At 40.0% G+C, this 14962-nt stretch overlaps 1 gene segment (V, D, J or C); it reads left to right on the top strand.

Moving 5' to 3' along the window:
• LOC116876953 overlaps positions 1-10914 on the top strand; it is a 55098-nt gene extending 44184 nt beyond the window's left edge. The window contains 3 exon segments of the C gene segment in view: positions 1769-1894; positions 8835-8882; positions 10660-10914. Of these exon segments, the coding sequence occupies positions 1769-1894; positions 8835-8882; positions 10660-10802 (317 nt within the window).
• The last annotated feature ends 4048 nt before the right edge of the window (positions 10915-14962 follow it).

Here is a 14962-nt window from a genome sequence, read left to right as displayed (position 1 = left end):
CTTGTACCAGGCTCTCTCAGTTGTGGGCCGGGCTGTACCCAGCCCCAATGGTGGTGCAAGCATTGGAAAGCTGCAGGTTCAGGGACCACTGGCAGGAGCCCCTGTCGGGCTCTCTCAGGCTTGGGTGGGCACAAGTGGTGACCACCCTCGATCTGTGGGCTTAGGTTCGTGCCTGTGGCCACCCAATTCTACCAATTCCTCCTCAAGACCTTTTGTTCTTTTTGTGTACTTTTAACCAGACTCCAAGTTAATGATGGTCTGTGAGCATAGGACACTTTCATATCGTTGTATTACTTCCCAATGTGTTGCTTCTGGTGGCTCCCTCCCCTTCTGTTTATCTTCCTTTATCAATCTGAACACTCCCACTCTGCTTTACCCCTCCAGAGATGATCTTCTGCCCCCACAGAAATCCAGAAGTGTATAATCTTACATCTCAGGCCGATTTCATGGTGTTCAGAGTGTTCTAGTATATATTTAGCTCACTTTAGGGGACTGGTTGAAACAGGGTCTCTTACTTCTCTGCCATCTTGCCAGAGTGCCCCACCCCTTTTAAATGTAATGTTCAGAGGGTCCACTTTTCATAATTTTACTTGATCAGGAAAGAGGAACAATTCTATATCTTTCAAGAATATTCTTCTTGGCATTACAGTCCTTCTCACTTTAATCTTGCTCTACTCAAAGTATGACTCATTAACAATGAGTTACAGGGCACAAAATGGTGTTCATTTGATGGAGCCAAATCACAGCTCAACTTGAAATAGTAATTTGGCTACTGAGGTTTTAGTATGATCTTGTGTTTTTCAGATTTGAATTTTATATACCAGAAAAAGGTGAAGTGTCATTAGTAAAGATTGGGTGAGGCTCACATGTATAGTTTCTTTCATTCTACAAAATGAATATATTTCTTTCCATTAGTGAAGCTGTTCAGCAAACATTATTGCCTCCTAGTGAATGCCAGGCTGGAAGGGATGCAGGATGAACTACTATCCCAATCAAGATCATTACCATAATGCAAATAGACTTTTCCTAATCACTCAGGGTCCCTTATGATTCAGGTATGATGCAGGCATGGTGTCCCAATGGTGGCCCATTGGTGTAGACACCAGTTTAGACATTGTGGGCAGCCAATTGAAAGTCCCCTACTGCATGGTGATCCAGTAACTCAGTAGATTCAGTAACATCCTGGAATAAACATTACAGACCAAGGTTATAGAAGGCTCATAAGAAGTAGCCAGTTTATACTTTTCTCTTTGATTCACAAGCAATTTTTAAGCAGTGGGAAACAAACACTTAACAAGAACTCTGAAGAGCTTTCTATATACAAGTTTAAATTTCCGAAGTAAATCTTTGTCTTCTTGGAACATTGGGGGGAATAAAAGAACCCACATGCTTAAAATGGTAACACTCAGTTTAAGGCTCCAAGTCACTAAACAAAAACTTAATACCTAAACCAAGTACAATTTCAAACCTCCAGAAGAGTAACATTTACCCAGTCAACATGATTATTTCCTGATCAGTCCAAGAAAGATTTCTGACGGATCCCCTCTTTCCCTTTGGCAAGGTGACCTTGCCTAAAGCAATGGATTCTTTGCTAAGAATTTTCTTTTTTCTGCTCCCTTGCTGTTGTTAAAAAGGTTTCCTTTCCTCTAACACTTTTGAGTTCCCCCCTATTTCCTAGATGGGATGCTGAGTGATTAATTAATACATTGATTAATAACACTATTAGATCTTTAACATTTACTTAGTTCCAATTTTTGTTCTTTAATAGGTTTGATGGCTGTGACAGAATCTGAAATGGACTCCCAGGGACATTCAGAAACAAAGCAAAACACAGAGGTGGTAACTGTGAGTCCTTTGAATTCACGATCTTTCTCACCTGATCCAATGGCTGTGGGTGAGTTCTTGGCTCTGTGCTCCACTCTCTTTTTGTCCAAACTCCTATTGTAATTGATTTTGCTTTACAGGGCAGGCCAGCTTGGCTGGCAGAGTGTTATGCTAGTGTTAAATCGAGGTAGCATGTTTTCCTTTTAGCTCTGTTGATCTAGTATATTTGCCCAGAAGCCAACTGACCTGGCACACAACCAAGCCCCTAAACTTTCAGACTGAGTCCCCCAGGTGGAACCCTCAGGAAGTGTCCAGGAGAATTGGTGTTGCACGAGTGTCTTCTTTGGTCAGAGCTCAGTAACATCTCTTACTGGCCATACACTAATGTGTGCATAATTTTTAGTCTTTGGTGTAGACCATGAGTTGTGGGGCAGAGGGAGAGGGAAAAGCAGACTTCCCACTGAACAGGGAGCCTCAAATGGGGCTTGATCCCAGCACCCCAGGATCAGGACATGAGCTGAATGCAGATGCTTAATGACTGGACCACCCAGGTGAGCCCTAATTGCAAATCTAAAACTCCTTTTGTGTTTTGAGAAATTGGCTTGGGAACCACCATGTTGGAGACCTCAAAAGTAAAAACAGTTACCATTGTCTAACCTGTCAGGTCCGTAATTCTGGAACAACTGCTTACTTTCTGGAGGCTTCATGCCTGCTTCATCTGGATTCTTTGAACACCTGTAGCTGTACTTCATTCCACTGTCAGTTGGTACATGTTGTCAATATGCCCTTGTCATTGTTTGTATATTTTCTGCGTGGGGTTAAGCCTTTCCCTGTCAAGAGGCTTATGTCCTCATTGTGGCAAAGACATTGTTAAAAATAGGTTTCCCCTTTGGGGGACACCTTCTGTGATCTCCAGTGACTAGGGCACATAATTCACAGGGAAAATCACAGGAGCCTTTAGGAAAACCTTGCAAACTTCCTGGAATTGTCTCAGTGTACAAACTTCTGTTGATCCTTTGGATATGAGTCTTCAGTGTCTCATGCTTAAGCCTGTCATCATCAGGTTACAGAAACCTTCTCAAAGCACACTTAAAGGGTCCTCTCAGTCACAGGTGCAGCCTTGTGATTAGGTATTTAAAACACAACATCAAAGCAAGATAGCCCTGGACATTTCCAGTAGAAGGGGGACATTACCAAGCGTTCCTGCTGTAAAACTAATAGTTGAACCTTGTACACATTCCATAGCTACAGAAGTCTCCACCTGACACCTAGTCCTGCCCAGACACTGGGGTTTCTGAATCAAACTGAAGGAAAGAGAAGTAGCTGACATCCAAATAGACTGCTTTCATCTAGACGGGGGTTCAAAGCTTCACACTTTAAATATGAAATCCTTTCTCCCTCTTTTCTTTTCCTTTACTCTGTCAATGGCCTGTATCTCCCAGGTCAATGCCAAGAGGCCTAATCTCTGGAATCAGAGCTACCTAGCAGAAAATATAACCCTAAAAAAATCCTAATTTTTCTCAAGGTCAATAAGACATCTCATTGGTTGATTACCATAAAGTTCTATTGGGAGTTAGTTAAGAATTACCAAGAAGCCACCGGGATTCACTCCTTTGGCTAGCCCTACTTCCACGGTGAGGGATAATTATAAAGAAGTACAATCAAGACCTTTCCCTTCATTCTTGAAGTTGTTGCAGAAGCCCTCCTTTAGGAAAGGGCTAGCCTCCCCTAAAAAACAAAAAAACAAACAAACAAACTAGTAAAACCCTTCGACGCTGACCAAAACAGTTCTTGAAAGTAAAATACCCTTGATTATGACTCGGCTGAGCAAGATGGATCTTTGCTGTAGGCAACACCATGTTCTATACCAAGTTGAACACTATTGGGAAAATTAAAACCCAATAACATCAGATCATGGTGCAAGCCATGTGGCTTAACAAAGTTACTCGTTTAACAGTGTCTTTCTTACTTATTTGATTTTAATTGCTTCGCGTCTTGGGGACTATGACAAACATGAGGAATTATCCTGTTTAGAGGCATTATAATAATCTGCCTGGTGTGTTATGTCCTCTCAAAAGCTTTACATGCTAATTCAAAGCCATTAATCTCCAAGCAAATGATGTACAACTGGAACATTATAAAGAATGAAGAGAATGACCAACTCAAAAATTGTAAAACTGAAGTTGAAACCTATGACTATCGGAAGGGTTAAGTAAAAAGGTTAAGACCTGTTACTATCACCCAGAGGAACAATTACTGTGAGAATGTCAGAGCAGTTGCTGAGAGTGGTGTTAATGCCTTTAATTTAGAACCCATCCCTCAGTTCAGCTGAGAGTCTGATCAAAAGGCAGAGTTGTTAAAAAGGAAAACCACAGGCTCAAAATATACTCAGTTAGCTTAAGGCCACAAGTCATTAAAGTCTTCATACCCACCCAACTGCAGAGTCAACACCCAGAAATGCAGCCTTTAATGAGTGGACATGGGAACTTCCTGGTCAGCTCTCGGAAGTTTACTGATTGTCCCTCTCCATTCCCCATAGGAGGATGACCTTGCTTAAGCCAATGGTTTCCTTGGTGATAATTTCGTTTTCACTCCCTATCTTGAAAACCCTCTTTCCTATTGGCCTTTGAAGCTCCTCTCTACTTCCTAGATAGGATGATACCTGACTCATGAATAGGTTTGTAAATACAGCCAATTAAATCATTAAAATTATCCAGTTTTGAATTTTTGTTATTTCCCAGATTCCTCATTTTTCCAATGACCAAATTCGTGTTAAACATTTACTTTTACCTGACCTATGATGAAGATCAAATGATATTATGCCAATGAAAATGCTTGTTGAAAACACTACATGGGTGAATTTATTCCTATATTCATTGTATTTATTTATATATTTTCCTAAAACTAACTTAAATAAGATTATAATTCAGCCCTAATTTTTTAATTTCTACAGCTAACAGAAAGGAAGCAAATGAGCAAGTCATAAACTTAATGTAACCCCTTGGCTGAAGTATCCTGTAGGTTTTGATTTCTCTAGTGTGCAGAGAAAAGTAAAAAGTATAGTAAGGATTCATGGTGAGAATTATGGTAAGGGAGAAGTTCCTGTGTATATGATGTGTTTACTTAGCATTTCTGAAAGGAATGTCTCCAAGTTCTTCTCATAGCAACAAAGCTAATGAAGGCATTTCTGTTAATGCAATTCTATAGCAGATTTCTAATCTTGGTTCATAGAATTTTCTATTTTTTTAAGATTTTATTTATTTATTTGAGAGAGAAAGAGAGAGAGAAGCAGATTTCCTGCTGAGCAGGGAGCCTGATGTGGTGCTAGATCCCAGGACCCAGATATCATGACCTGAGCCAAAGGCAGAAGCCCAACTGACTGAGGCCCCCAGGCATCCCTGTTTTTGTTTTTTATAAAAACTTGTATATATGTATATAGATACATGAAAGCACAGAATGATGAAGTGATTCTCAAGAGATAAAACTCATCTTGTTCTCAGTTTTGATCAGCCTTGAGAAAGAGCACCTAGATCCCACATACAGGTTTTATATGAAACTTGTTATTTTACTGTCTTTATGTCAAATAATACATGATGATAAGGATTTTCATTTATCTTTTCTAAAGTTATATGTTACTTTCAGTTAGTAAACATACAGTGTTATATTAATTTCACATATAAATATGATCAATAAAGTCACTGTATGGAACAAAGGGAGATCTTTAAGGCCCTATAAAGTTAGTTCTTGAGGATATTTTAACATCTAACATCTAACAATTATAGTAATTATCTATAAATGTATATAGTATTTTGTATACTGTATATTATATATAGTAATTATCTATAATATAATCATCTAACAATTATAGTAATTATAATTATAATTAACATAATTATAGTAACATTTTCCTTCTTGAGATTTACTCAAATGTTATATCTCAAACCGATTTCTTCAAGAGCACACCAAAATAAGATTTTGTGGAGTATATAAAATTGCACACCGTAACCATATCTCTGTGGACAAAGATAAATAGATCAGAAAAAGGATAAACTAAAAGAGCCTTGCAACTCTCTCTTCCTGCATCCTGTGGTCAATTATCATTTTACTGATTTTTGTCTTTGTATGTATGTTGGGTGCTTGTAAAAGACAAAACAAAACACATGTAGTGTTTTGTTTTGTCTTTTACACTATAGGTAAATACAACTCCTTTTTCGTGTGTGTTAAGATGGCTATAAATGTGACTTGGTCTTCATTCTATCCCTACAAACAATTTCACATTCAGGGGTGAATGGGTGGCTCAGTTGGTTAAGCACCTGCCTTTGGCTCAGGTCTTGATCCCAGGGTCATGGGATTGAGCCTTGCATTGGGGCCCCTGTGTATTTTTTTATATTTTTAATAATTTATTTATTTGTTTGACAGAGAGAGAGAGGGCATAAGTAGGGGGAGCTACAGGCAAACAGAGGGAGAGGGAGAAGCAGGATCCCCACTGAGCAAGAAACCTGAAGGGTGGCTGGATCCCAGGACCCAGGATCATGATCTGAGCCAAAGAACGCCACTTAACCAACTAAGCCGCCCGGGTGCCCCTGGGCTCTCTGTTTAGTGGGGAGTCTGCTTCTCTCTCTACCTTTGTCTCTTTTCCCTGTTCATGCTATCTCCCTCTCAAATAAATAAATAAAATATTTTTAAAAATGAGTATCTGTAATGAAGGTCATTGGCTAAGATGAAAGACTAAGATATCTGGAATAGATGGTGTTTGACAGTGCAGAATGGGGAATTATGTTAGATTTCTATGGGGTGTTTTACAAGGTGCTTTTCACATGCTCTCACTCATCTAAATGCTCACAACCATCCGTTGAGGGCTGGCTCTAACAATCACTGCTATGATTTTACAAGGTACATAGACTCTTTAAATCTTATTTCCTTCTGGGTAAGATGGACTCCTCCAAATTCAGCTTATATGAGTGTAACTGGTGGATCAGATGATGTAATACATGTGAACCTTACAGTGTCTGGCACAGTAATAATCATTTAATAGGTATAAGCTTTCATTCATATTGTTGTCATGTCTGCAAATACCACCACTCCAGAAAATCATGTGCGGTATCTGGGGATACTGAAGCTTATGTGATTTGAAAGGTAGGACTGCTTTCTTTTGCTTCGATGGGAAACTGACCTAAACCAGACTTCCAACATGTAAGTTTCTGCTGTGATTCTAGGGTTGGATGGATTCATCTTGGTAACAGCACTTCATGTCAGCAGTGAGTGCCGAGGACTGTACAGCAACCAGTTTCTGGTTATTTTTCCATTCAACACGTTTTCATACGACACCTACTTTGCAGTAGGCATTGTGCTAGAAGCTATGAGCAGAGAAGGAAAACAAGATAGTCTTAGGCAATGTGAGACTGGAATCCATCAGAATCCTAGAGGAGAAGAATAAAGCTTGACCATTCTCTTACACCGTACACAAAGATAAACTTGAAATGGATAAAAGACCTCAACATGAGACAGGAATCCATCAGAATCCTAGAGGAGAACATAGGCAGTAACCTCTTCGATACCAACCACAGCAAGTTCTTTCAAGATGTATCTCCAAAGTCAAAGGAAACAAAAATGAAAATGAACTTTTGGGACTTCATCAAGATCAAAAGCTTCTGCAGAGCAAAGGAAACAGTCAACAAAACAAAGAGGCAACCCACAGAATGGGAGAAGATATTCACAAATGACAGTACAGAAAAAGGTTGATATCCAGGATCTACAAAGAACTTCTTAATACTCAATACACACAAAACAGATAATCATGTCAAAAAATGGGCAGAATACATGAACAGACACTTCTCCAATGAAGACATACAAATGGCTATCAGACACATGAAAAAATGTTCATCATCACTAGCCATCAGGGAGATTCAAATTAAAACCACATTGAGACCCAACTTACACTAGTTAGAATGGCCAAAATTAGCAAGACAGGAAACAACATGTGTTGGAGGGGATGTGGAGAAAGGGGAACCCTCTTACACTGTTGGTGGGAATGCAAGTTGGTGCAGCCACTTTGGAGAACAGTGTGGAGATTCCTCAAGAAATGAAAAATAGAGCTTCCCTATGACCCTGCCATTGCACTACTGGGTATTTACCCCAAAGATACAGATGTGGTGAAAAGAAGGGCCATCTGTACCCCAATGTTCATAGCAGCTATGGCCACGGTCGCCAAACTGTGGAAAGAACCAAGATGCCCTTCAACGGACGAATGGATAAGGAAGATGTGGTCCATATACACTATGGAGTATTATGCCTCCATCAGAAAGGATGAATACCCAACTTTTGTAGCAACATGGACAGGACTGGAAGAGATTATGCTGAGTGAAATAAGTCAAGCAGAGAGAGTCAATTATCATATGGTTTCACTTATTTGTGGAGCATAACAAATAGCATGGAAGACAAGGGGAGTTAGAGAGGAGAAGGGAGTTGGGGGAAATTGGAAGGGGAGGTGAACCATGAGAGACTATGGACTCTGAAAAACAATCTGAGGGTTTTGAAGGGGCAGGGGATGGGAGGTTGGGGTAGCCAGGTGGTGGGTATTAAGGAGGGCACGGATTGCATGGAGTACGGGGTGTGGTGCAAAAACAATGAATTCTGTTTCGCTGAAAAGAAATAAAATATAATAGATAGATAGATAGATAGATAGTCTTAGGCATTTACACTCCAGCTATGGGGAAAAAAAAAGAAAGAAATGCATAATTCATGAAGTTCAACATCTTCATGTACAGAAATACAATTTTGAATTGATTTACTGAATTACACAGACTCAGAACAATCAATTCTGGAATTGCGGGGCTCATATTAGTAAAGGCTCTCCTCTCTGCTTACTAATTGTTATCTATCATATATTTATCTATCTATCATCTATCTATCTATCATCTAAATATCTATCATCTATCTATCCACAACACAGACATACATCAAATAATGGATTTGAACAATTGAATAATACTTGCACTCATTTCTTTCGGAGCTTGCTGCTATTAACTCCACAAAATCTTTTCTGAATGATGAAAATGGTAAGATTTTGTCTATGTTTGCCTTTATGTTCTGCTGTAGCATTTTTTCCTCCTCATCAACATCGCCATTGAACTTCCCTGGCTTCAGGAAAAACCTCAGAATGGCTGGATCTTGAACAATAGACTGAGTGATATTTTAAGACAATCCATCATCTCTCAGGAATCATCATCACACAGTAAATGCTGCTTTGGGTTTGAGAGGACTATAAATTAGGGGTGCAGTGATGTGCTCTGAATTCTTTCAACAATGGAATTCATTCACTTCTGTGACCTTTGTTACTACTGACTGAGGAAAACAGGATATCAATTGCTTTTAGAATTTTTTTTTTTTCAGATTGCTTCTAGATTTTAAAAAAAATTGTTCTTGCTGGTAGTTAATAACATGAACTGACACTGGGAGCTTCTCATACAGAAGGTGTGCTGCACTGTAAGTGCATTTTGTGTAATTCTCCTAATACTCACTGGAAGGATTTTATTCCCATTTTACACAGGAGGGCAATGAGCTAAATTTATTTGTCTCCATACCACACAGCAAGATCTAGGGCTTCATCCCAGACCATCTGAATCAAGAGTTCATATACTATCTTAGTTTTTATTCTTGCTCTAATCCCCAAAGCCGAGATCCTGAGACAGGTGTACACATGGGGAAGGGTGTGAGCGCAGGCCTTCTGGTGCCACAGAGTGGACTTAAACTCCACTCTTTTAATTATCAGTTGCATGACTATGGCTAAAATATTTACATTTTCTGAACACACCAAAAATGACACAAATAACACTTAACTCATTCATATATGTGAAATGTCCAGCATAGGTATCTCACTTAGCTGCTACATCATAAGTACTAGTTCCTGGCATTTTCTCCCCACATATGAACAGAGGTAATGATGAAGAACATTGGTTCTAGCTCTGCTGATCCACCCTCCATGTCCAGTATCAAGGGAATTGTGGACTCTAACCGTCATCATCACCATCTTCATTATCATCATCCTAATTTATAGTTTTGCTTAATCATTTTGATGTCTTTGTTATTTTTTGCATGTGAATATGCAGAATTACAGAGAGCGTAGAAAGTGTTCTTAAATGAAGTATTGCTGGGATTGAAATCTGGCTTCTGGTACTTACTAGTTGCATGATTCAGCCCTTCTATCTCTGTCTTCAGTTTATTTGTAAAAATGGGAGTGAAAATAATAATAATCTCATAGATTATTAAAAAATTAAATAAGGTTTAAGCTTTGCATACAAAGTTGCCAAAATAAGTAACAGCTAGTTTGTACTTAGTGGTATTGTCTCCTATTCTTTCTTTTTTCATGAGTCAGATTTATAAGATCCAAACACAATTTTGATGTGTTACAAAGGCCAGATATAGTATCTGTTTTAAACTAATTGCTATCAATGAAATTTCTACAGAACTTATATTGCCTCTTATTCTTACTTCGAAACATGGTAGGGAAGAAGGAATGTTAAAAGCTATCTATCACCAATGCCGTTTTCCCATTGGATTCATTCGTTATAAACACAGCCTTACTTTTTACTACTTAGCAAAGTTCTAGGTGAATTTCACAGGTGTTTGAGTGACTTGACCAGCAAACTGTGTTCTGAGTTGTCTTGGGGACGGCGGTGATGGAGTTGGTGTTGTAGGTGTTTATTCTGCAGTTGTGCTGGTGTGAGTGTGTCACTTTAACCTAAGTCATCAGAAGTGTATTCAGTCACCCTTCACCCATTAATAAGTCCTAGCCTTTCAAAACAACACGTGAAATTAAGGAAATGCTCCTTTTAGACACCCTGTGGCTGCAACTTGGGAACACATCTGCCTACTATACCTATGTTCTCCTCCTCCTGAAGAGCCTGGTCTACTCCGTCATCATCGTCATCTGTCTGCTTGGGAGACCAGCACTCAGTGGCAGTGGGAAGAGTTCCTAACACATGGTGGCACAAGGTGTCACTTCTTGCCATAGACTAGTGTCCCTAAAAGTGTCTGTTGAGGATCTAGTGAGACTTCTTTCTGAGATTGGGTTATTTCAGTTCACATGTGTCTTTTTTCTTGTGTCATTATCCGAGAACAGGCTTACAAACCCCTGGGCAAACAGAAGCTTTCACTCTGCAGCTAGAACAAATTCTGCCATGACTCAGGGGCCAGGCCAGGGGGCATCCACAGAGTCTTCTGCACCACCCCTTCATTGTTATCCACCAGCTCCCAGCCACCCAGTCCCCATGCCTCTGGGTACAGCCACCATACACCTTACAACTGCATTCCTTGAACTCTTCAACCAGATAACTGCCTTGAAGCCTTTATTTTATATGCCTGGAAGCCAACATGCCTGTTACCTGACATTTGTGTGTTTTTCATAATAGGCATAATAAAAGCAATCAAAAGTCTTCTTTGGCCTCAGTGTAATTTATTTGGTGCTAACTGAGAGTCCAAAGTAAAGGACAGCATGACAACTGAGTCTTCCAATTCAGCATCACTTGTAATAATGGTCAATTCCACATTTCTAATTCTTTCTCTGAGATAGTCCTTATGAAGCTTTCTTTGGGGCACTGATCCTAGGTGATCCACAGACAATGAAGGTTTCCAGGTTATTTCTCCTGCAAAGTTTAGCAGATTCAGACTCATTTGGTTTAATACACTCTGGTGGTGACACTATAACATGTTGCATGACTGGTGGCTGTGCTCAGACCTGTTCCAGTGTGTCACAGGCACCATGTTTCCTGATGTCACAAGAACCCCAAGAGAGCTGCACTAACACTGAAAAGGTAAAATGGTGAAGCGGTTAAGTGCTCGACTTCTGAACTCCATATGCTTGGGCTTAAATCTTGGTTCTATAGCTATTTGAACTCTCTGACATAGTTTTTTCATTTGTCAAATAGAGTTAAAGTGACCCATCTCTTGGAGTTGCATGGCTAAAATGAGTTAACTTTCCTGGGTACCTTTGAGTGCTCAACAACATTAGCCTCTACTGTTGGCAGCTCTACGTTAGAAATAAGAGAAACACATGTACACATGTACACACACTAACAATTAGGGCACTCATTAATGTGTGTATGTATATTTCTACACACATGGATGTAAATCAAAATATTCCGTGTGTAAGTGGTGAAAAAGGTAGTGATTGTTTATTTTTCTATTTTTGTTAACAAATCCATTTAATGTAGAAACTTCAATATATTAGAATTTAAACAATATCTCATTTAAAATTGGGAAGGATTTTTTCTTTATTTACAATCAGATTCAGTTCTTGTGAAACAGGTTCTTTTGGAAACCAAGTAGAGTTTCCCATGTGGAAACAACATAAAGCCCACAAGATACAAAAAGAGGAAATTTAATTTTGATTTACTCCTTGTCAAAAATTTCTTCAGACCTCTTAGGACAAATGTGTGGGCCCTTACTCAGACATGTAGAACTATTTCTGCATGTGGAAAGCATGGAGGCACAGAGAGGAAACTAGCAAATTACTTAAGCCGTGTGGGCTAATGTCACTGCTGGGGGTCCTAGGTGCTGTGTCCTGTGGCTTCCAACTCTCTAGCACTTTCCTTCCCCAACTGGACATGGGCTGCCCTGGACTGGGAGGTGCAAAGAGGGGGAGGGTGGTGGTCCTGGAAACAGTGTGGGTGGAAGGAGGACGCTATGTACTCCTTCAACTGTGGTTGATTCCTGGAAGTGCTTGAAGTCAAACTGGCCCCTGCTGGTTGGGGCTCTGCAACCACTGGCTCTGATGTTGAAAGATGAAATAAGAACAGTTAAACCACAGCCAACTTTGCTCCTTTCCAAAAGGCCACAGCTAATGGAAAGAAAATATCCATCTGCACACATGCTTCTGCTCGCAAATATACTCTTTGGCTATGGGTGAGGGTCCCTCTATTTATACCAAGTTCCTTCCTATAGCTGCTATGTGAGTTAGGATTGTATGTCCAGGGCTGTTGAGTTGCTGCACACTCAGTCCACTCCGATGACACTGTCCTGAAGGAAACAGCAGAGATTGCTTGTAGCACTAGGTGATCCCCGACATTCCACCAGGATCTGTGCTTTTCCATGGCAGGAGATTTACTGAGGCTCAGACTTTTGGTCTCATTTTGTCCGTGTAGGCAGGGTGGCATGAGACCCATGCCCACGAGGTTACTATCACAGATTGACTGTAGACGACACAACAACAGGTTCTTCTTTCCTCACGTGAACACATGGACGTACAGAGGCTCTGAGTTCAACTGTGTCACTGAATTTCACAGACTGAGTCATGCCAGTCCCCTACAGGGACAAGTGACTGCAGAGCCAGGCTGAGCAATGCTTAATAGAAGACTTAGTAGAAGACTTAGTAGAAGACTTGCACAACAGATAAGTGTGTTTGGGAGGGTGTGGAGCAGAGGAGGGCTGTTCAGTGATGTGAACATAAAAAGTAAGTGTCCACACCCACATGCCACCCAAGCATGGAACAGAGATTGTGCCCAATCCCAGGATTCAATCTATTCAGGCCTTGGGAAACAAAACTCTACTGCAGACATCACTGCTTTGGCTTTTATACTCTGACTTCACAAAGCATATTGTGACATAGATTTCACTCCTCTTGTTCTATACAGAGAACCAACTTCAGTGTGAGCTTTGGCTTCTGTGAGCATGGGCCCATGTTACTCCTTCAGCCCAGTATATGTGGGAGAGAGCTCTTTCTCAGGGTACATTGTAAATTCACCTCTTGCTTAGACATAATCAATGGACCTGGTGTATATGTGACTCCCCACCTGACACAGGATATTATGTGACCACACCACCGAATTCTGGAGATTTGGGTCCCAACGCCAGAATGTACATACCCTCCTAGCCCCTTTCTCCACCTTACAAAACTCTTTCTGGTTAATCCTCAGACTCCCACACCCCTCCTGGTGGCACTTCTGTCATTTGGTCTATTCTCAGAACAGCACAGATGGAGCTTACCTGACCTGCACAAATGCACACATTTGTGTCATTACATCCAGCAATTTTTTATTCATGAAATAGCTCTGACAAAATAATACCTGTTTTCCTTCATGCATATTTTTCTCTAAAACCAGAAAAAGTCTAAATGTCCACGAATAGAAGAAAAGTTAAATAATTATTATATTTCCATGAAATATTTTGCACTAAAATTTATATTTATGTATTAGGCAACAATTTGGTAAATACTCATGCTATCAAGCAAAAGCAAATATGTAATGAAAAACCTGTATATCCCATAAGACCATACTTATAAAAATAAAAACATATACATGTGTGTGTGTGTGTGTGTGTGTGTGTGTGTGTGTTTGCAAATCAGAAAGAGAAGGAAATACCCAGGTGATTTCAATCATTTCTGGATCTTCCAAAATTGCTTCAGCAAAATGACTTTATTACTTTTACATTAGAATTTAAAACAACATATGAATAATATCGGTGATATGACCACAATTATGTGAACATACAGACACAAAATGAGAAAGAGACAAACTGTCCACACTGATGTGTCACAGAGTTCACAGGTTCTATGATCTTGTTCTATGCACATTTTTTTAAAAGCCTGTGTCACTGTCACGAACAGGGAAGGGACATAAAAAAAGTAGCTACGGGAAGACCAGGGTAGCAGGTGAGGGATAGAGCCGACTCTCACACGAAGGAAGCAGCCTGCCTCACAGTTGCTTTAATCCTCTCAGATAATATACCTCAAGTAAGATATTTTCTTCTCCTGAGAATGTCTGCTACATTATAGCCAAGAAACTATCTGGTACAGGTGAATAAATACCAGAGAACCTTAAGAAAAGATGTGTTCCACATCTTAACTTCATAAGTGTTAGAAAGTTCAGGAGAAGTTAGTGGTAAAATACACAGACAAGGCATCGCTGTTGGGAGGCTTCACTTTCCAGCCTATTAAACTGCTGTAGAGACACTGGGGCAGATTACATGCCTTCTCACCTGGAAACGAGTATGAGGAGATGGCCACACCACGTCTTCCTGTTTCTAGGCTCACTGCCCACCTGTCAAGATAATGGCATTTGAGCCTCATGGAGCTGACATGTCTTGGGATTATTTGGGAGTTCTAAATAAATTATTACTAAAACATAATAATACGTATAGTTTA

This window comes from Lontra canadensis, unplaced genomic scaffold (genome assembly GCF_010015895.1).
Source record: "Lontra canadensis isolate GAN:19392208 unplaced genomic scaffold, GSC_riverotter_1.0 scaffold48, whole genome shotgun sequence".
Lineage (NCBI taxonomy): Eukaryota > Metazoa > Chordata > Mammalia > Carnivora > Mustelidae > Lontra > Lontra canadensis.
Note: the sequence above shows the minus strand (reverse complement) of the source record. Positions and strands in the feature narration are given on the sequence as shown.